This window comes from Glycine max, chromosome 2 (genome assembly GCF_000004515.6).
Source record: "Glycine max cultivar Williams 82 chromosome 2, Glycine_max_v4.0, whole genome shotgun sequence".
NCBI classification, from domain to species: Eukaryota; Viridiplantae; Streptophyta; class Magnoliopsida; order Fabales; family Fabaceae; genus Glycine; species Glycine max.
Window position 1 is genome coordinate 46,173,493 of NC_016089.4, and position 22,772 is coordinate 46,196,264.

Genomic DNA, 22,772 nt, shown 5'->3' on the forward strand with positions numbered 1-22,772 from the left:
TCTGCATTAGAAATGAATACGAAACAATCAAAATTTCAAATGAATATTTAGAAATGAATCAGGGGACTAAATGTAAGATATCATATAATATGGAAAGTAAATATAGGCCATAAATATGAAGTCAACATACTGTGTGTTAAGGGAAATATTCTTTAATGTAACAGACGGACCATGAGTGCAAATAGGATATGTGATCAAAATTTTCTACTATTATTGCTGTACCCGAAACCTTTACAGGGGTATAAGAAAACTATAGCACTTTAATTCTCTCGCACATGATGCTGTAAATCACTGATTGAAATTCCGAGAATACAGTTAATAGTAAATTTATGCTTAGTTTATATATTAAATGTTTTAGTTATGTAATAGTTTCTTTAGGTTTTAATTATAATTTGGTGTTAATATATTTAATAATTATTTGTAAGTTTAATATTTTCTTTTTGAAAGGAAGTTTAATATTTTCTTGTTTTGTTATGTTTTGTACATTTTTTTTTACTTATTACTTATTAGTTTTAAAGATATATGAGTCTACAGTAATTCTATTTATATTTTTAATAACATTATTATTATTATTATTAATTTCAAGGTTTTTTTATTATATTTTTTTTAACCTTCCAATTTATAAGACAAAATAGATCTTGATTAATCTAAAATTTGGTTAAAAAATAAATAAAATCTGACAAAAAATTATTTTCATCAACAATCAATCAAGAGTAATACTCGAATTATTCAACCTTAAATTCGGTTTTCTTTATATATAGATAGCCTTCAAATTCTTCATTCGTTTAAATTGCTTGAAGAACTGGATAACGGGTTAATGCTACAAATAATCAATTAAATTCATACTTTCATTAGACCTTTGGCCAGAGAAAAAAAAAGATTCATTCACTTTTTTATATGTACAAGAAGATATTCAAAAGACAAGGGGGTAAATAAACTTTAGAAAAACAATGGTAAACACAAAAAATAGACCGCTTATTGTGTTAAATGTAACCTCGTGGCTTTAACCCGTCTCTCTATCCAGTGTTAGGTGTCAGGGTTACGGTTACTGACATGCATGCATTGGACAAATTAACCTGTATATACAAGGAGAATAAGATTAGCATTTTAGGTTTTGGTTCAAAAAGTCACTGTATTTTACAAAATGAAAATAGTATAATACACCTTTTTTTCAAAAAAAAAATCAATTCTTGTGTTGTCATTGCATATTTTTATGTCGTCAATTAAAAAAAATATTCTTGAGATAATTTTTAATATAATTATTATAAAAATTAACAAATATCATATTTGTTATTGGAGAAATATATATAATGTAAAATACTTTTATTCAGTAATTGGATTTAATTAAATTGATCTGAAAAGGATTAGTTGAATACCTAGCTAAGCATTTCGTTGCCGCACCCAAGTACAAAAAATGAATAATTGACTGAAGGTGATAGCTGAAAATCTCTATGTTGGATTGATATAATTTCATCAAGCATCAATGTTGAGTCATAGACAGACTATAGAGTGGGTTCATTTGACTCTTTCTTCCTGAAAAATCTTCGGATACCCATTCTTGAAAGCTGAAATCTGCAAGCATATACAGCATGCCTAATTTTTTAGGGTAAAAATATCATATGTATATATCATTTTCCACCTTAATTTTACAATACTTTTCTTTTCAAAATAAAATGAGATATTTCCTAACATATTTTTTGTTTTCGAAAACGAAGGCGCAGATAAAAAAAGAAAAAAATAAACTGCAAAAATCAGCTTCCATTTCTTTGTCTCTTTTCCTCTGTTCAAATAGATATGCGTTGAATTATTTGTTTCCCATATTTTTGTATTATTTTCGTTTTTGTTCCTACTGATTTTGTTCTAAATTGTCCAGTTTAAATATAATTATAGTGAATTAATTGTCCAATAATTGTATTGTGATTAATTAATTGTATGACTATTGAGTGCTACTAGATTAAGCATAGGTCATAGGTGATTAACAATTAGAAATTATGAAAAATGAGTTCTGGAAGAATTAGGTAACATGATTAATCATATAGGTAAAACCAAATTTCTTAGGCTTCTCAAAGTCGAACTATTGTTTTTTTATTGCCTATGCTATTGAGTATTGAGATTCTTTTAAACTTGCTTTCATTCTTTTTTTTCCTTTTTCTTTTTCTTTCCTCGTTTTAATTTTAATTCAAACTTCACACTTAATTAAGTATTGTTTAAATAATTAAGGGATGGGAAATCTTACTACTTGCTACACGGGAAACAATATTTTGAATTTTTTAGTCTTAAATATTCAACTTATTATTTGTTTGAAAATATCCCTGTCTAACCATACTCACAAGCCAGCATTATCACAGTAACGTAACAATGAAAAGCACCCCTATCAATGTTTCCATTAAAAATAAAGAAAAATCATAAACAGCTATATTCCCTTTTATTTAATCAAAGAAAAGGTAAAAAAAAAAAGAGAGAAGAAGATTGACTTTTAAATACAAAAAATCAAAATTTTCATTTCTTCTATTTTCTCTTGAATTTAAATTTTAACTCTTTTTCTCTATCTCATTCTTTTCCACCTTACCAAATATTTCTCCACAAAACATAAACAAAGGCTTAAGAAGATTCTTTGATTGTAATGGGCATTTTATATTACTTTGATTAGAGCTAAAGAATGAATCGTGTCACTCATATTTTTATATGATAAGAACATGTAAAAAAAATGTATTTCTTTATAGAGGTGACCTCTACAAAAACTAGCAAATATATATAAAGAAACGATAAATACAATTTTTTCAAATGAAGATAACATGTGCAATAGTGCAAGGTATGAAATGATGATCGTTTTGACCTACCACCGTACCGGCCATGTACCATTAATTAAAACAAGAAGAGAACTGTTAGCTTTGATTTTTTTTTTTTATAAAGAAAAAAGTAGAGTTGAGGTATGAAATGATCGTGATCGATAATACCTAATTTATGCAAGTTAAGATATGTAAAAGAATTTAATTAAAATATATTAAAAATGTAAAAATAAAATAAAACTAGACTATCATCTTACTCATGTTTAAATATCGGAGACCCTAAAATTAAATTCTCGAGAGACCTTAACGAAACATAAAATGTTTGAAGTGATCAAGAAGGGTCACCCCAATTTATTGAATGTGTTGAGCCTAAGATAGAAAAACTAACCTAAAGTTAATTAAAAGTCCAATCATCTTATATTTGGTCGACTCGTTTGGTCAAATGATTCACATCTAATTATATTTTGTCATATAACATTTTTATATGAACAATTGATCAAAATTAAAAATCTGAAGAAAAAAAAGTTGATCAAAATTAAAATCTATTTTAAAAATCTAAAAAATAATTTAACTAAATCAAGAGATAAAGGGAAAATCATTTTGAACTTTTTCATTTAAAACACCTAGTAATTAATTTCAAAACTTTATGGTATGTACCAATCGATCAATAATTAACCAGAAGATAAGCAAATACTATCATTTTTCTTCCTTTCTATTTTGTCTTGGTAGGAAATAAAGTGGGGGAGAAAAGAGTCTTACAGCTTCAATGTCAATCTTGTAAACGAGAAGCTTCCTTCTTTCTCTGCAACTTGTTCTGTAGGCAACAACGACATGCCCCACTGCCAAAGCACACGACCACACGAACAGAGCTATCTGGGAACTTCTATCATACCCTGACTCTCTTCCACTAACATTTGTGTTTAAGCTCAACACGTAAACAGCTTTCAAGCAAACAAATGTCAAAGACATCACTGAGCACAACATGGTGACTCCCAAATAAGGCCCATGTGAAAGCCTTGGCCTATCACAGAAACTATACACACCTACACAAAACCCACCACAAATTCGAACCATAGGAAATGAGGAATTAGAGTATTGCTTTTAATCATGATTTTAAATTGTGATTGTAGTCTTGCAAACACAAGCACAACAGCAATATTACTGCCGCAATTGCAATTGGGAACCGCTATTTAAAATCATGCTTTTAATTATAAAACTTAGATGGACTTCACTAAGTTTGTTTTTAGCATTATTTTTTTTAATTAGAATTAAAACTTTATCTCGATAATTCTCGTATAAATGTTTACATTAAGATCAACATAAATGATCGAGATAAAATTCCAGTTTTAATTAAAAAAATATATATATATATATATATATATAAACAATTATGAAACTGTATCTAAGTTGTATCATGCTTATAACTCAAAAGGGTACTTAGAAATTGAAAATTTTGCTTTGTACATGTACTTACAGAAGATGACAAGTGATCGTGCAATAGATACTAGAGGTATGTCAATGAGAGAGTAGCCAAAATCGTAGTTCTCAAAATGGGAGAAGAGAAAAGATGGTGAAAAAGCTGAGAGTAGAGCTGAAGGAACAAGTGCATCGGCAATAACCAAGAGAACCGGGGCAGAGAAAAGAAGCAGTGATATAACCATGGTGATCAAGAAGAACACAATCTTCACACCCCTCAACAGCCTTTTGGATTTCTCTTCCTTTGAAAAACCCATGTTGGCCACTATGATCATTTTCTTTCCTGATTCCAATCCTTGACGTGCTTCAAAACTATTTTTGTTTATATTTACAAAGGGTTTGAAGGCAAGAAACACGTGCAAGGCAATTCACAAGAAAAATGAAGGGGGAGGCTTAAGAGAGAGAGAGAGAGAGAGGCAAGGTGCAACGTTTTTTTACCGTAATTTGTTATATATATATATATATATATATATATATATATATATATATATATATATATATATATATATATATATATATATGACGAATACGAATGCTTGGAACTTTACACGCACAAAACTTTAGACTTTTCTCTCTCCGTAACGCGGCAAACATCACACCTAAACGGCTTAAACGATAATCAACTGTATTTGTGTTTCAATTTTCAATGTTGTTTTATTTATAAGGGGAACTCGGAGGGTGATTCTATGTGAACACTCTATCACGTGGAATTTGGATCTATGTTGAGAGGGTGACATGCGTCATGTGTTTATTAGTCAACGAGATCTTACATTGACAAAATAAAAGGTGAAGTCTCATATTGTGAAAAAGTTTAGGATAAGTGAAGAAAAAATTCATAAATTTAAGTTTAGTTGTAATTTATTGATGTAAAATTCTTTTCTCTCATATTTTTTGCATCATTTTAATTTATTAATTGTGTATGATGTTGCTGTGGCTCAGTTACGGCATTGCTTGTTACTGCTGCATAATTGAATTCACCCAGTTCTAGCAAAATGTCAAAATATATAGAACTCTCTAAATTAACTTAGAATGAATTATTTATGTCCATGTTGGTGGGCTAGGATAACTTCTTCCAATAGAGTTGCAAAATCAAGATTCACGGCAAGGAAATTGAATTTTCTGCTCAAAAGTTACGTTGGCCTTAAAACTTCCAATATAATTAAAATAATAAATTAGGCCCGTGTTTTATTTCCTTGTTAGATAGTAGTACTTGTTTTTATGAGAAATAATTGTAGAGCGGGGAGGTATCCTTCTCAATACAATAGAATGATGTAATTTCATTAAATTACATCCAACTGCATGATAGAAATAATTGTTATAACGCCAATTGCATGCTAGAAATATTAGTAGAAACCCACTTAAAGGATTAGTGCATGTAATTTCATCCAACTGCATGTACTAAACTAGTCTTTAGGTGTTAGGGATCTCCTTTGAGAGAGTTACCCACCACTTAGAGAATACGTACTTTTGGACCAATGGAAAAGATCAAAATTGATTTGGAAATATTTCAAATAAAAATTATAACATTTATTTAGACTAATGAAAGTAATTTAATTTAACTTTTTAAGTTATTTTATTAAACGTTTTTTTTTTTAATTTTGACCAAAATATTTCCTTTAAACTTATTTAAGTAATTTTTCTAATGAAATATATAACTTAGCATTACATAATTAAATTATTCTGTCTAATGCAACCTTAAACCAATATGACGAAGATGGTCAATATTGCATCCTCAGCAGCAGAATGTACATATGTTATTTATTAAAGTATGATAGTTAACATTGGGATGATTCAAATTGTAAAATCCCAAAATTTTATGATTTAATTCCTTTGAGTGATTCAAATCGTAGTTAAAATTGAAGATGAGGTAAAATCCTTTAAAATCATGATTTAAATCTCAAAATTAGAGATATTAGCGTTTTAAGATTTAGTTGTAAAACCCTATTATTTGATTTATGATTTTACCTCCTTTCTCTCTCTTTTAAGATAAAATCTCAATTTTAACTGGCTTGAATTTTTTTTTTATCATTTCCAATTATCTAATGATACAATCAACTAAGATTATATTTAATAAAATTAACTAAAACTTGAAAAATTAACTTATTAAATTATAAGTGTTCGAGCAAACTAAGTTATGAAGTAGTTGGAAAATATAAAATGATAAAAGTAATATCATGATTCATTTAAAAAAGATAACAAAATAAATAAATAAATATATTGAGAATAAAAGAAAAAAATATAAAAAATTAAAAACTAACATTTTAAAAATATAACTTCAAATAACGTTTCAGAAAATGTTAAAAACTATTAAAAAAATTTATTTACCAAAAAATTAAATAATTTTTTCAGATAAAAAAATAAATGAAATACGTTCCCAAAAATAACTTTAACTTATTTAAGAAAAGCAATAAAAATTTGTGTGTTACATCAATGTTTTATGCATAAGTATTATCATAATAAGAAAGACTAAGGGCCTCGAACGGGAAAAGTTTTATTGAATCTCATGATGGGTGTCACAATGTTCCAAATCATATATACGAGATTTTTAAAGATCAATTCCAAAGACCTATATGTAGTGTCCCATTCATTTGAGTTTTTTGCTTCTTTTGTTTCCTATGCTATGCACATATATAATATATATGAATCACTTTCTGGAAAACGAAAATATGGCATAGTCATATTTTATTAAATGAGCGTTGACCAAAATGATCTTGTAGTTCAAAAACTTGTATCGTATGGATGATGATTGTAAGAGAGAAGGAACCACCCATTTGCAAAATTTAGATGCCTTTCATATCTGCTAGGAGTTTTCCTTTCAGACCAAAAGTTCATATGGTCAAACTTAAATGATCCAATAAATTATTAGTTAAAAACCTTGATTTAAGTTAACCCACACACATATCCATGCATCTATATAAAGTTTTATATAATTTAGAATTATTTAATATTTAATTGATCAAATTTATTTTTTTTACTACCGAGTATATAAATCAATTCACATAGAATTATTTCAATTTTAAGCAAGTTCAGATCTTAAATATACATAAATATTTATAAAAAGAATTTTATTCACATAACAATTATATCTGACTGAAAGAAAGATGCCTTGTAAAAGAGACGGATTTTTAAAAAAATTGAGTTTATTTTAATTACACTATTTTTCTAAATATAAATAAATGAATAATTATAAGATAGCATATAATTTTTATTTTATTTAAAATTTGACATCATATTAAGACAATAACATATGATTTAATGATTGAATTTAAAAAATTTCGTATTTTATAAAAGAGTTATGAAGAAAAGTAAATTTAAAATACTTACTCTTGAAATAAGAAATGAATTAACCATTCCTTTTCACATAAAAAAAAAAAACCAGGTTGCATAATTCCCTATAGAACAAGTTTATTGGTCCATGTTAAGTAAAAAGAAAAGAAATAAGACAGATGAAAATAAATGAAAATAAAGTAAAAATTAAATGTGTTTTAAAATTAGTAAGAAATAGTTTTAATTAGTAAAGGAAAAAGGAAAAAAATAAATATATAAGTTAAATTTAACAATGAGACGCACTTACTTTTTAATTCTCTCCTTTTTATCTTTATCAAACAAACCCAATTATATTCATCAAACCCCTATCAACCAAACAACCCTTAAATTTTCTTGCAATGGAGAAACTTTATTCAAAGTATAAACATCTATGTGATGGAACCATCTTTTTCATCGAAGAATAAGGCTCGAGTTTAAGATTCTAATTCTTGAAAGAAATCGAGCATATATATATCGCCTGAACCAACCACCAATTGTCACCTTTTGAAACGTTAACATCAATGCATAAAATTCAACACCATATGAGAAATTCCTTCACACACTTGGATTTAATTTGAAATTTCATTCCTAACTAACTTCCAGTCTTCCATATTGAGGGATGGCTAGGCTAAGATTTAGCAGAAGTAAAATCAGGAGGATGAAAATGGTGAATCAACTAATTAATCAAGCCAAAGTTCTGGATTGAGTAGTTATTTAATGATTTTTTCAACTTTCTAATGAATGATTTTTTCCATCGATTCCTATGTTAAAATACACTATTTGAAGCACCCCCTCCAAAACCCTCTCCTCCTTGGGGATTTGGAGGGGAAGAATTGAAGAAGAGAGTTGAGAGTTGAGAGTTGAGATTGTAAACGAAAGACGGTGAACTTGATCATAAATTAAACAGCTCTCTGGTGAGTTTAGAGTCGTTGACACTTAACACGAATCATATGTACCTGATTTTTTCTTGTTATGAATCAACTTGTATCTCGATGAATTAGTTTTGACTTTCAGCTAAGGAACACCATGAGTTCACCCAAAAAATAAATCAACTTTTTTCGGAGAGTACTAACTTGAGCTGAAAGAATTATACTGTTTCCCCTGCAGAATCACAAATATCATTAGTATAAAAACATTATGTCGTCATTTAATGTGTGTAACTGACAAAATTATGTTAAAATATGGCTCAGTTATTGTTGCTGGTATTATCTTGTTGGGTTGGGAAGATAAAAGTTCTTGTCCCTTAGATGTGCACAAGAGGGGAACAATTTGTGTTGAATATGCGCCAGATGGGTTGAAAATGGAGCAAGATTAATCTGATTACAGCATGAGATGCATTATTTGATCGCAATCATAATTATCCAATGAAATTAAGTCGATCATAACAGTGGGAAATAAAGAAAAAATTTAAAATGATCATTTAGATGGAACATAAAATAAGATAAAGCCACCCACCATCACGTTATAAAGATGAGAATCCGGTAAAGGCAGTGGAATATGAATAATGTTAGTATAGTGGAGTTTGACTATAGGATATATAACGCATAAACAACAGAACCATATCAATTACAATTACAAACTATGGTAAACTACCCCCACAAAATACAGAAAAGCTCCATAAAAATAAAAAGATGCTCAAACGTAAAAATAATATTGAGTATATTTATCTGATACACATGTGGTCGTGTGTGTGTGTGTATATATATATATATATAGCCTGAAAAGGAAAACATGTGCACAATACTTAAAACCTCCTTGCCCTAAACTTGAACCTCCGAGCCTCTTTCTATTCTCAAGTTAATGTTGTTGTGAAAGTTAGCCACCGAACCAGATGGTACACGCAGGTTTTGTTTTAATTGAACAGCTTAAAAGTATTGGATAAGTGACTCTTAGACTAACAAGTATACTTATATATGAATTTATGGAAAAAAGAAACTATTGATGTAAATCTGGCAGACACATGGTTAAATTCTAAAATTCTAAATCAGTTTCATTTTGATGTGTGCTAACTAGAGATTTTATTGGACAATATCCTCATTTTGTTAGAGTAACAAAATTCGTTCAGCAGAACAAGTTAACTTAAAATAGATTAATTTTGCAACTTGTTGGCTTGACTTATTTGTAATGCTATATTAAATCACTGTTTAAAAGTAACGGTCTTAAACACTTAGACAGTATGAACATTTTTATTCTGTTTATTATTGAATGTTCTTGTTTTTCTCTCTGATCCTCAGTCCACAATATAAATGCATGCTTTGTTCTTAATCTCCATATCTGAAACGCTTTAGTGGAACATAGTGAGAGGCAGAAAGGATGGGAAACAACATAGCAACATACAACAAATACAAAAGTTTATTGTTCTTTATCAGAAAGTACAAGTTCACCGAGCTGCTTCTGCGTGCCACCGAACTGCTTCCACCGCAGGACCTCAAGGAGGCGTTTTCAAAGTTCACTGGAGGAGGGTCCTACATGTCCGCGGAGCAGCTCCACGGTTTCCTGATGGAGCATCAGGGGCAAGTGAGAAAGACATGTCAAGAAACTGTTAATAAGGTTGATCAAAATAGAGAACATGAGATCACCCTTGATGAGCTCTTCCGTTTTTTGCTTCATGATGATTCCAACGCTCCCTTGAAAGCCGAGGTAAGCTCTCTCCATATAAGGTTTTAAATTGCAATCATGGTTACAATTTCATTGTCATCCTTGATATTACATTAAATTGCGGCCGTGATTGCGGGTCAAGTAACCCAAAAACCTCGACTTGTATATCAAAAGTCAAAATCATTTGTAGAACTTCACCTTTAAGAGTTTCATTTTTTGGTTTTAGCCTTATTTTGCTAAAACCATACAATAATGTGATTCCAGGTACATCATGATATGGGTGCTCCATTGTCACATTATTTCATATATACAGGCCATAACTCCTATTTGACAGGGAATCAACTCAGCAGTGACTGCAGTGAAGAACCAATCATAAAGGCTTTGAAAAGAGGCGTGCGTGTTATTGAACTTGATTTATGGCCAACTTACAATAAGCATGATATTAAAGTAGATCATGGATGGTACATGAATTTGATGATAAAGTCCATTTTAGATTTACTATTGACTATAGTGACCCCAAAAATAAAGTTCTTTAACAGTCTTAATTGTAAGAAAAAGCATACTAATTTGTTTTTATTTTCTTTTCTCTCACACGGAATCAATGCAGGACTCTTGCCAACCCTGCCTCAGTTATTATATGTCTAGAATCCATAAAGGAATATGGTTTTGTTGCATCTCAATACCCAGTGATCATAACTATAGAAGACCATCTTACAACAGATCTTCGAGCTAAATTTGCAGAAGTAAGCATCCAGTTTCACTCGTTCACTTCCTCTCATGATTTCATTGAAGAATGTTGATACTATTCTGTTTTACTTTTCCTTCTCTTATCATGATTTCATGTCTTGCAGATGGCAACTCAAATATTTGGGGAAATGCTTTTTTACCCTGGGGCAGATTGCTCTTGCTTAACAGAATTCCCTTCCCCGGAATCACTAAAAAATCGAGTTATTATATCAACGAAACCCCCGAAAGAACGTTTTAAGTCCTACCGTATCAAGGACAATCCTATGCTAAATGAAAGTGAATCATCTGAAGAAGAATCATGGGAAAATGAATCTCCAGACTCCAATAAGAACGAAGTGGAGACCGAGGACATGGTGAGACTAAGATATATGCTATATTATATGAATTCATATATTTGTAATAAAATTAAGAACTTACGTTCTTTGTGTGCTATGTTACTTCTTTTCATGTATTACCAGAATGGAAGTGATCATGATGAGGGAAATGAAAGTGCATGTGAATGTGCCCGCAAACCATATCAGGTGTGTTCACCTGATTACAAACACATAATCACTATCCATAATACGAAACTCAAGGGTTGCCTGAAGGATAAATTGAAAACAGACGGTGAAGTTAGACGCCTAAGTTGGAGTGAGAAGACCCTTGAAAAGGCTTCAGAATCTCATGGAACAGATATTCTTAGGTACTTGTCAAGCTTAACTGCTGAATGGTGATAGTGGCTGCAAAAAATGGTCACACTTTCATAGTTGACAATATCCAGTGTTGATATGCAATGGCTTATCTTTATATTCCATTCCTAAGTCAAGTCATTACTTTAACACTTAAATTAGGCCTAGGTAGTTATCCCATGACTTATCTGATTCAAGTTCATATTCTACCCAGGTTCACACAGAAAAATATCCTCAGGGTTTACCCGAGTGCAATGCGTGTCAAATCCTCAAATTTCAAGCCAAATATTGGGTGGATGTACGGGGCTCAAATGGTTGCATGCAATATGCAGGTTAGGGAAACTATGACCAGAGAAATCTTAGTCACATGTTTAAGCTGTTTTTATGTTGTGGACCAACCCAATATGCATGTTGAAAATTGATTGTGTTTTATAATTATGTCTAACACAACAGTCACAATATTCAAATGAATCAAATCTTGAACCCTTATACTAGCAAGAGTTTTTGGTGATACTTTGTGCTATAAAATTTAGCCTTGGAGACTATTTCAAAAGTCACGTGCATTGAGTTCATTTGCAAGTTACTATGTCTTTGCCAGGAATTCTAATCTTCTACAATTTCACCATTTGTCTTCCCCAACAGGGGCTTGGCAAATCGCTCTGGTTGATGCAGGGTATGTTCAGGGCAAATGGAGGCTGTGGTTATGTAAAGAAGCCTCAATTTCTAATGCAGAAGTATCACTGTGACAATGAGTTTGATCCTACAAGGATACAGTCAGTGAAGAAGAAGACATTTAAGGTAAGCATATATCATTCAATAATATAATGTAAATTCATTTGTTTAGTTGGATGGTGGCATTTGATTTTTGAATGTTATGTTGTCGTGTCCAATAACAGGTAAAAGTATACATGGGACATGGGTGGAGCTCAGATTTGAGTCCTACACACTTTGATAAGTGCTCTCCGCCAGACTTCTACACTAAGGTCAGCTGGATAATTAAACAACTCTCAGTAAACTTAGGAGGACTAATCTTTTACCATAAAACTTGATTTAGGCTTCAACATTGATCATAATTTTGTAAACTCTACAACTACAACTGATATCTCTGGCCTATTTCTCACTTCCATTGCAACTCCGGTTCATACCTGATGATTGATAAGCAATACAACAACAACAACAAAAACAACAAAAGCCTTATCTCACTAGGTAAAGTCAGCTACATGAACTACAAAACATCTTTAATCTTGATTAAAGACCAAATCTTTAGAGATATTATTTACTATCAGATCTCTCCTAAAAACTTCTCTCAATGTCCTTGTTGGTATCCCTCCCCCTATTTTTGACAGGACTAAAAACCATGCCATCCACTTTCCTTGCCTGTACCTATAGTGACCTTCTTTGCAAGTGTTCAAAGTCATCTTAACCAATTTTCTGTCTTCTTTCCTCAATCGGTACTACACCAATTTCTCTTCGTATGTAATCACTTCTAATCCTGTTTTTTCTTGTCTGGGCACATATTTAACTTATTATTCTCATCTCTACTACTTCCACTTTTTTCTCTTATTCTTCCTTTAAAGTCCAACATTCGCTACCATAAAAGTCAAAAAATGCACATACTCTTATGTTCTGAACTTTTATATCCTATTCACTCCTCTCAACCAGGAACTTTGAGTGGTTATTTTCACTAGAAAAAACAAGAAGAAACAGAAAATATTGTTCTGTGTGTATCCTAATTGATATCTGAGTTTGCGCGACAGGTTTGTATTGTTGGAATGCCAGATGATGTTGCAAAGAAGAAAACAAAGGTTATGATGGACAATTGGTTTCCTGTTTGGGATGAAGAATTTGAATTCTCTTTAATTGTTCCAGAGCTTGCATTGCTTCTCATACAAGTAAAGGACAAAGATCCTGGAAAGGATGATTTTGCTGGACAGACATGTTTGCCAGTTTCGGAGCTAAAACATGGATTTCATTCAGTCCCTTTATATAACAAAAAGGGAGAGAAATTTAAATCTGTAAAGCCATTGATGCAGTTTCAGTTTGAATGAATTGTAGCAGCATGCTGTCTCCACCTATGGCTCTAACATTACATGGTTTGACCACTTGACTGCTACAATTTGTTTGTCGTAAACTCATAATTAATCAGTGAACAATTTATAATGCATATTGCTAATTTAAATTTAATTGAGTACACTTAAATTTACACTGATTCTTTTTAATGACGACAATGAAGATCGGACCTATGCCTTTATGTATTTACTCTAATTTCATCACTAACCGACTTTAGTGAGTTTAAGTGTATTGAATGCTTATTGATAATTAGAGATTTTCTCCGAGGAATTCCTTATAGAAATAAGTAGAGATAACATAAGTGTATATATTTAATTTCGAGACAGAAGAAGAAAAAAAGTTAGGAAGAGTTTAAAAAAGAATTAATAAATATAATGAGTAGGTGATAAAAAAAATACAGAAAAAAAATAATAAATATGATAAATAAATACCTTAATAATTTAAAATTATTAATAATATAATTAAAAGTACATAAATTATTTTCAAATGTCATAATTAAAATTCACATAAAAATTGTTAGAAAATATCCTTTATATATAATATATATTATAAAAAAAAAATTAAAAGTCTTTGCCGCATGTAACAAGATTTGCATCTTAGAATTTTTTTTTTTTAAAAAAAAAAAGAATTCAACAACAGAGATTATGGCAAAAACATATAACATATATTATAATCTATAAACTATATTTTCCAATAAACAATTATAATAGGTAGATTTCTCTTTCAAGTATACCTGATTAATATCCAACAAGTATTCTGACCTGGTATTTGAATTAAATTTTATCAAGGGAAAAACCTTACACCGTATATTGATATTCTAATTCTAGTCACTCTTATCTTGTGGAGTAAATATATATTCCGCTGGACCTTAATTAAAACTGGTCAACTGGGTATACTCATCTCATCTCATCTTCCTAATCCTTGGGAATGTGCTTCTTCCTCTAACGTCCTTGTTAGGAAGCTAACTCGTAAAGCTGAGAGTGATACCTAATATAAATTAAGCACTTCAAGAAACTTTTTCGTATAAAGTTTGTCACAAACGCATGCCTGCCAGTGATGCAGTGAAAATTGAAGGCAGGAGTTGATTGGCCATTATGCTTGAAGTTAATATGCCAAAATATTGAAGACTAGTCAGAGAGAGTCATTACAAGAATTAAAATCAAACATAAAAATATTTTAGGTGGTAAAAAAAATTATTTAAGTACTTTTTTGTTCTTCACAGTTCACCCTTCTTTTTTGAGTTTTTTCTTTTAATATTTGTAAAACACTCCTCTTCTCTCCCATCTAACTTTTTAAAATATAAAAAAGAAGTGAATCAAAATGAAATACTTCAATGACTTCACTATTACATTTTTTTAATAATAATCTCCAATTTCACTTCTATATATATATATATATATATATATATATATATATATATATATATATATATATATATATAAAGTTATAATATCAATAACTTCACTTTCATGTTTTCTTAATAATAAAATACAAAATAGCATTTCATATCTCCATCTTCACTTCTTTATTATTAAAAAAAAAAAAAAGCCTTTTCTAGAAGTCGTAATTTTGAATATAACTTTTACTTTATCTTTTATCAATAAAGATAATAGGAGAAGCTAAATCCTCTCGGGTATTATGCAACACGGTTGTAAGAGGTCATCAAGTATATATACTCATCTATGGCCCTGTCTTGTTGTCCCTCAACCAAGGCGCATACTGCAAAAGCAAAAAAAAAAAAAAAACAGAAAGTCAAATAAACAATCAATGGAAACAATGTTTCAAACCAATAAGTCATATAAACAACCAACCGAAACTATGGTTCATCCTTCACTAGGGGAAATAAAAATAGAGTGAAAAGAAGTAAGAGAAGAAAGAATGAATAAAAAGTGAATAGATTTTTAAGGTGTTTGGATTAAAAAGTAGAAAAGAAATATAAGAGAAAGGAAAGTTCAATTTTTTGTCTACTTATTTGATTGGACAGAAAAGTGGAAAAAAAATCTTATAAAAACATATTTATTCTTAATATATTTTGATCTTATGAGGTAGATAAGAAATAATAAGATTAAAATTGTAACTTTGGATGGATTTCACATTTTATTATCTTCTTTTCTTCCTATTTTGTTCACCAAATGATATATTATGTATGTTTAGATTAAAATTTACAAATATAAGTTTGAATCAAAAGAATGTTGTAAACTTTGATAAAAATAAATTTATAATAATATGATTTTTATTTGAATATGTTTTGTTCAAAAGTATACTAATAAAATAAAATTTGTTTCAATAATATGCATCAAATATACTTTTGCTTCATATTTCTATTATAAGTATATAAATTAAAAGTAATTTTTTTAAAAGTAATTCATTTGTTACTTATGATTCAAGCCCAAATGTGTCCTAAATGTAGGTTATAGAAACAATTTTACCAGAATCCAAGTGAATGTTTGGATTCAAGTTTACAAACTTAAGTTTACAAATGCCTTTCAGAAAAATAAAACTTAAGTTTGCAAAATTATTCCACTTCTCAAAAATTGAGTTTTCAAATAAATTTTTTGTCTTAAAATTTGAGGATAATCAAATATGATCTCAAATTGATTTTATTATTAAATATACTTCTGGATCACTCTCAACAAAAATTCAAACACACTCTAAATATGATACAAAAGTGAGTTTAGAGTTATAAAAGTATGTTTGAGGTCCCAAATGAATATGCAAACATACTCATTATTTTTTGAGTTCTAAAACTACTTTTTCTCTCCTACTTGGTCACTTCTCTCTTCTCAAATTTTATTGAAGTAAAGATAACGGTAATTAGGATGTGTGGATCCTCTTCAATATTATAAATGTTTAGTGGGAGAGATACACATACAAAAACTGAATGACTATAATTTTTTTTAACAATTTAATTTGTTTGTGTGCATCTTTTTCCTATCCAAATCTTTTAGGATTTCAAATATGAATACATATTTGTGATTAAAAGGATAAACATGGGAGTCTCGAATTAAAAACTTAAAATTTAATATTGACTTGTAAAATTACAAATTATTAAAGGTTAACTCATTTATATAAATAATCATAATTAAAAGTTTCATATCAACTTATCGAAAAATAAATAAAACTTGAGTTTAACTTATTTTTGTTTGTTCTTTTTTTCCAAAATAAGTCTCGTATTTGATAAAAAAAAATTATCCCAAAATAAATACTACATTTAATTTTTTTAATGCAACATTAATTATTTTTTTCATTAATGTTCCTAATAAAGATTAATTTTAATACTACATTGGTTAATATTTGTCTAATATTAATACTACATTATTTTATTTATTTAATAAGATTAATTTTATAAAATTATTATTTTCTTTCATGTATTTAATAAGATTAATTTTAATTTATAAAATTATTACTCTATTTCATTTACTTATACCTTTGGCACATAGAGCAGTTAATTTTAAACATATATTTCATTTGTTATAAAGGCTCTTGATATCACTTTTAATAATATTAATAAATTTATAAAAAATAAAGTTAATAAAAACATACATTTAGGAAAATAAGAGGAAATAGAACTTTTTATTTTTTTTTACTAAAAAGCAACATTTACGTGTTAGTCAGTAGAAAGTGTAAAGGAAGATGAATCCCGCTTAAATTGCATTTCATTTTTATGTTTATGGTGCTTCTCTCTCTCTCTCTCTCTCTTCCAAACTCGAAACTCAAAAGTTTTTCATTCATCATATATTATTTATTTCATACCCATCGCTTTCTTCTTCTTCTTCATTCCTCTGTGTCCAATAACAATGGGCACCGTCACCTACAGCTACAAAATGTTCAAGTACTTCAACAGAAAATTCGACGTCTCCGAGCAGGCCCCTCCGCCGGACGTCAAGGAGGCCTTCTCCGCCTTCTCCCACGGCGCCGCCTCCTCCATGTCCGCCCACCAGCTCCTCCGCTTCCTGCACGACCACCAGCGTGAAACCGACTGCACCGCAGAGGATTCCAACCGCATCCTCGACAGCATCATTCAATCGCGCAAACAAACCAACGACACCAACTCCGAACGCCACCACCACCCCGACAACAACAAGAATGGGCTCACCCTCGACGAGTTCTTCCGTTTCTTGTTCCTTCTCGATTTCAACGATCCCCTCAAATCCCAGGTCTCTCTCTTGCTTTCCCTGAAAAACTGCAACAAACAAAAACAAAAACCGTTTTTGTTCATTACGTATTATTATTTTATGCAATGAAATATTACGTGCCATATAGTATAAGCATTTTGTCATGTTGTTAGTTGTTGTTGTTAACGTTGATTATGATAAGGTTTTACTAAAATAATAAACCAATATCACCGAGCACATGAATTAACGGGTGTAACTGTATAAGGTTGTTCTAAATTCGAGTCCTAGATAGAGTTTTGTTGTCGCTTACAATGATTTTACGAGCAGGATAGCCTCATGTGAAAGATGCATGAAGTCTTTACCAGATAAAATCTAATAAAGTTGATAGATAGTTAGTCCTTAAAATTTAATTACGTTAACAAGGTTTGATTTCTGAAGACTAAGTGTGTATTTGTTTCAACTTTAAAATTCACGTTCAACTAGAAAACACATGTTTCAAGACATAAAAACTAAAGCAATGTGATGGATTTTTTTTTTCAACGCGTTCAACTGGTTCGGAAACACACCCTATGTATATGAAAATGGCAAAATCAATTTCCACGGTATCTAAATTTTGAAATAATTAATTTCTGGAAAAAAAAGAATGCATAGACAAAGCATATTTGCGTGATCTCTATTCAATAGATTAACATTAGGGAATACGTTAAAAAAAAGGGGTGGTTGTTGTCATAAGGATATTTGTGTGTGTATGTGTATGTTTTGATGAATTATTCGCTGTTGTACTAATTAAGTTGCTTTATTGTCTGATTTCGACATGTTATAATTCTCTTTCTCTTCTTTTTACTGCACAAAGAGGAGGAGCAAAGAAAGGAGAAATGGGAAAGTTTATATAACAGACAAGAAAGGGACCCCGTCTTTAATAGCTTTTTAAAAGACATAGAATTTAGCTTCTCAACCATTCATTACTTTGAGTCCTTCCAAGTGACAAAAATTGGAATTGAAGGTGTGAACTGTCACATCACATTATGGGGCCAAGTGGCCAACAACATAGGGAAGTCTAACTTGTTTACAACACTCGTCAGATTTTGTCAGATAACAAATAGATAAAGGATGGGATTAGATGAATTTTGGAAAATTACTTTTTTATGAGAAAAACACAAATTAATTTTTAAAAATCTTGGATCTTTAGAAAATTTTTTAAGATATTTCTTAACTGAAAATCTTTTACTTTGTATTGTGCAGTGATATTTTCTTTATGTGCCATAATTGTGATGTCACGACCTCCAACTAAAAGAGGAAAGTTTGAATAAGGAGTGAAACTGACTTGGATTTTTCTTCTGCAGTTACATGTAATGTTTGTGACTGACATTGGCTTATAATGATCAATAGTTATACTAGTGTAAGAGTGCCTAAAATTAAATCATAAATGCACTTCATTTGTTAAAGCCAATTTATATAGTATCGGAGATGAAACAGGAAAAAACGAGTATATAGGTTGAGGACAATATCTAGTTTACAGTGTTATTATTATTTTAAGGAATGTTGTTGTCTCTTGTTAACAATATGAATGATGTGTGATGCCAGGTACATCATGATATGAATGCTCCGTTGTCACATTATTTCATATATACAGGGCACAATTCCTACCTGACTGGGAATCAGCTGAGCAGCGTTTGCAGTGATGTGCCAATCATAAAGGCTTTGCAACGAGGTGTGCGGGTAATTGAACTAGATTTATGGCCAAATTCAACTAAAGATGATATTGACGTAGTTCATGGAAGGTGCTGATCTTGAGTTCAATCTTGTGGAGCTAGATGACTATTTTCTTTCTGTCTTTTGATGTTTTAGAGTTTTCAGACATTCATGGTGCAATTTGTAAAATGCATTTGCTTTGGAACCTTTTTTCTGAAATATTTCAGGACACTTACTGCTCCTGTCTCACTTATCCAATGTTTAAAGTCCATAAAAGAGTATGCTTTTGTTAAATCTAACTACCCGGTCATCATAACTTTAGAGGACCACCTTACACCATTTCTTCAAGCTAGAGTGGCAGAGGTAATGTTCCATTGTTACCACACACACAAAAAGAATATACTTCAAGTCCCTATTTTTGTAGGCATTGAATGCAAATTTAATCTTATTTGCAGATGATAGCTCAAGTATTTGGAGATATGCTCTATTTTCCTCATGAAGATCCTCTGACAGAATTCCCCTCGCCGGAGTCGTTGAAAGGTCGAATTCTTATATCAACCAAACCACCAAAAGAATATCTTGAATCCAAACAATTCAAGGATAGTGACAGTGAGAGGGAATCAAATGAAGAAGGATCATTATCCCCATGCATTATCCCTGAATTGGAGGTTGTTGATGAGAAGGTGAGCATAAAGAACATATTTGTGTCTAATTCGATTTGCATTTATAAGCTCTGCGTGCTTATGTCATCTCCCCACCCAACTGGATAGTCAAATGGAAATGATCTTGATGAGGAAGGCTTGAGTGCTCGTGATAAAAAATCAGACCAACAGAGTGCACCAGAGTACAAACGTTTGATTACAATCAATGCTGGGAAGCCAAAGGGTCATGTAAAGGACCACTTGAACAATGTTGGGGGCGTAAAGCGCTTGAGCTTGAGCGAACACGAACTTGAAAAGGCTTCTGCTACTTATGGATCTGATATTGTTAGGTATCCTACTCAGTAAATACTAGTGCTTTCAACACTTTATAGTTGACAACCTCTCAAATAAGATGGTAGCATTTTATGCTTCTAGATTTACACAGAAGAATATTATCAGGGTGTATCCAAAGGGAACACGTGTTACCTCCTCAAATTACAGGCCACATATAGGATGGATGTACGGAGCTCAGATGGTGGCATTTAACATGCAGGTGAGGGACTTGTGACCAAGGTTGTTTCAAATAAAAAGATTCATCCTAGTGTTCTCTATTTCTAGTCCTGATGCACTCTACCACACATGATCCATGTGAAAATTTTATCATACAGTTGCAGACTTGGATGTTCAGGAAGCTAGTGAAAGCATGCATGGATACATCTTTGAGCTATTTTCTGTTGTGGAGCAATCTTAATGCATGTTGAATTAATATTTCTTAAGATGTGTCCACATATATTTAATTCTTTACTGTACACTATTTTAGTGTTACCAATAGAACAATCATTGCTAGTGCTATATGGATTTTGTGCTTTTTTTTCTTAGTAAGGTATTTTGTTAATACTTAATTAATAGTCATAGTAGCTAGTATGATGTTATTTTTCTTTTGTTTAGTGCATCCTTGGATGCTAACATTTTAGTATTTTGTTTTTATTTATCAGGGGCATGGAAAATCACTCTGGTACATGCAAGGCATGTTTAGAGCAAATGGCGGGTGTGGTTATGTGAAAAAGCCTGCATTTCTGACAGAAAAAGGCCCACATAATGAGGTTGTTGATCCTAAAAGAGCATTGCCAGAGAAGAAGTCATTGAAGGTAAGGTACTATTTGAAAAGGAAACCAATTGATTTGGTGACATCTTTTAAACTTCTCCCCTATCGACCTATAGGTAAAAGTATATATGGGAAACGGGTGGAGCTCAGATTTCAGCAAAACACACTTTGATACATTCTCTCCACCGGACTTTTACACAAAGGTGAGTTCGATATTTTTACTAATATTGCAGATCAGGGGCAGTAGTAATCTGTCGGTGGATGGACATAGTTGAACATCTCGTGAAGAGATGTTTTTGACAATTGAACTTGAAAATGTGGCCTAGTCTTCATGTTTCAATAATGATTGATACGCCTCCAACTAGTTATTGGGCTGAACCTTTTTTAGTACGACTGTTAGAAACCCTTCAACTTTTTATAACCATCTCCTATATCTGCATTTCGCAATTTGTGTGGGATGTGCATATACCTTGAAGAGCAGACTATATAGTTTCAAGATTGTGTAAAAATTATTGTTAGAAATCCTTTAAAGATATTTTATTTTGTTGATGATGGCTGGCTAGAATCTGAAGAGCTAATTGTGTAATTGCACTTATCAAGAGGAAAAAAGAGAGAGAAACAAAAAATATATTATACTTAGCATTTGATTAATTTATATAACAGGTTTGCATTGTTGGAGTACCAGCTGATAAAGCCAATAAGAAGACCAAGGTAATTCAAGATAATTGGTTTCCCGTCTGGGACGAAGAGTTTGAATTTCCCTTGACTGTTCCTGAACTAGCTTTGCTTCGAATAGAAGTTCGAGAGTATGATAAGCATGAAAAGGATGACTTTGGTGGACAAACATGTTTACCCGTCTCTGAGCTAAGATCTGGATTCCGTGCCGTCCCACTTTTTGATCAGAAGGGCGAGCAATTAAAATCTGTAAAGCTTTTAATGCGGTTTCAGTTTGTTGATAGTGTACCAACTAGTCAATAGTAAAATTAAAATGGAAGTTTGAGTATAGCATCCTTTGTAACTTTATTTATAGATGAATGTAATTTTATTTATATTTATCTAGATGAATATTTGATTAAAATAATATTTAAAAAGTTTGTAGAAAAATAATAATTTAAATTAATTAATTAAAGATAGAAAAGATGAGAAAATTCAATATTATTATAGAAGAAAATTCAAAAGATGAGAATGTGAGAAACTTAGTCTATGAGTTTTACTTGTTGATATAATGTTAATGATTTTTTTCTATTTATAGTTATTTCAATTTATACATGCATTTATTAGTATACTCTAATTTTGGTCTTTCATACGAAATAGTCTCATTTATTTATTTTTTCTCTCAAATTACTTTGCGAATAGAAATGTATAACATGCTAAACAAATATCAACTTATCCCTAGTGATGTCTTTATTTAGATACATTTTTTCACTTCTATTAAAAAATAACATTTTTCAACGTTACTCCTAAAACTTAATATACAAATGGGTGATCAAGTCACAATAATAATATTAAGCACAGAAAAAGATGATGCAAATGTAATATTCAAGGATAATTGAAGACCAAGTTCC

At 30.7% G+C, this 22,772-nt stretch overlaps 3 protein-coding genes across 3 annotated transcripts; 2 read left to right on the forward strand and 1 right to left on the reverse strand.

Moving 5' to 3' along the window:
* Positions 1-767: 767 nt before the first annotated feature.
* LOC100781838 (uncharacterized) lies at positions 768-4,693 on the reverse strand. The gene is made up of 4 exons (XM_006575474.3): positions 4,264-4,693; positions 3,549-3,832; positions 1,377-1,572; positions 768-1,076 (listed from the first exon to the last, which is right to left on the reverse strand). The coding sequence occupies exons 1-3, from the start codon at positions 4,538-4,540 to the stop codon at positions 1,516-1,518; spliced, it is 618 nt and encodes a 205-aa protein (XP_006575537.1). The 5' UTR covers positions 4,541-4,693; the 3' UTR covers positions 768-1,076; positions 1,377-1,515.
* Positions 4,694-9,314: 4,621 nt separating this feature from the next.
* Positions 9,315-13,818, forward strand: LOC100776483 (phosphoinositide phospholipase C 6). Its single transcript, XM_041008976.1, has 10 exons — positions 9,315-9,415; positions 9,806-10,211; positions 10,434-10,630; positions 10,777-10,912; positions 11,021-11,269; positions 11,375-11,598; positions 11,799-11,916; positions 12,227-12,382; positions 12,481-12,567; positions 13,342-13,818. The coding sequence occupies exons 2-10, from the start codon at positions 9,885-9,887 to the stop codon at positions 13,630-13,632; spliced, it is 1,785 nt and encodes a 594-aa protein (XP_040864910.1). The 5' UTR covers positions 9,315-9,415; positions 9,806-9,884; the 3' UTR covers positions 13,633-13,818.
* Positions 13,819-17,337: 3,519 nt separating this feature from the next.
* On the forward strand, positions 17,338-22,262 carry LOC100777010 (phosphoinositide phospholipase C 6). The gene is made up of 9 exons (XM_006575475.4): positions 17,338-17,811; positions 19,354-19,550; positions 19,689-19,824; positions 19,917-20,144; positions 20,232-20,452; positions 20,538-20,655; positions 21,098-21,250; positions 21,324-21,410; positions 21,871-22,262. The coding sequence occupies exons 1-9, from the start codon at positions 17,452-17,454 to the stop codon at positions 22,183-22,185; spliced, it is 1,815 nt and encodes a 604-aa protein (XP_006575538.1). The 5' UTR covers positions 17,338-17,451; the 3' UTR covers positions 22,186-22,262.
* The last annotated feature ends 510 nt before the right edge of the window (positions 22,263-22,772 follow it).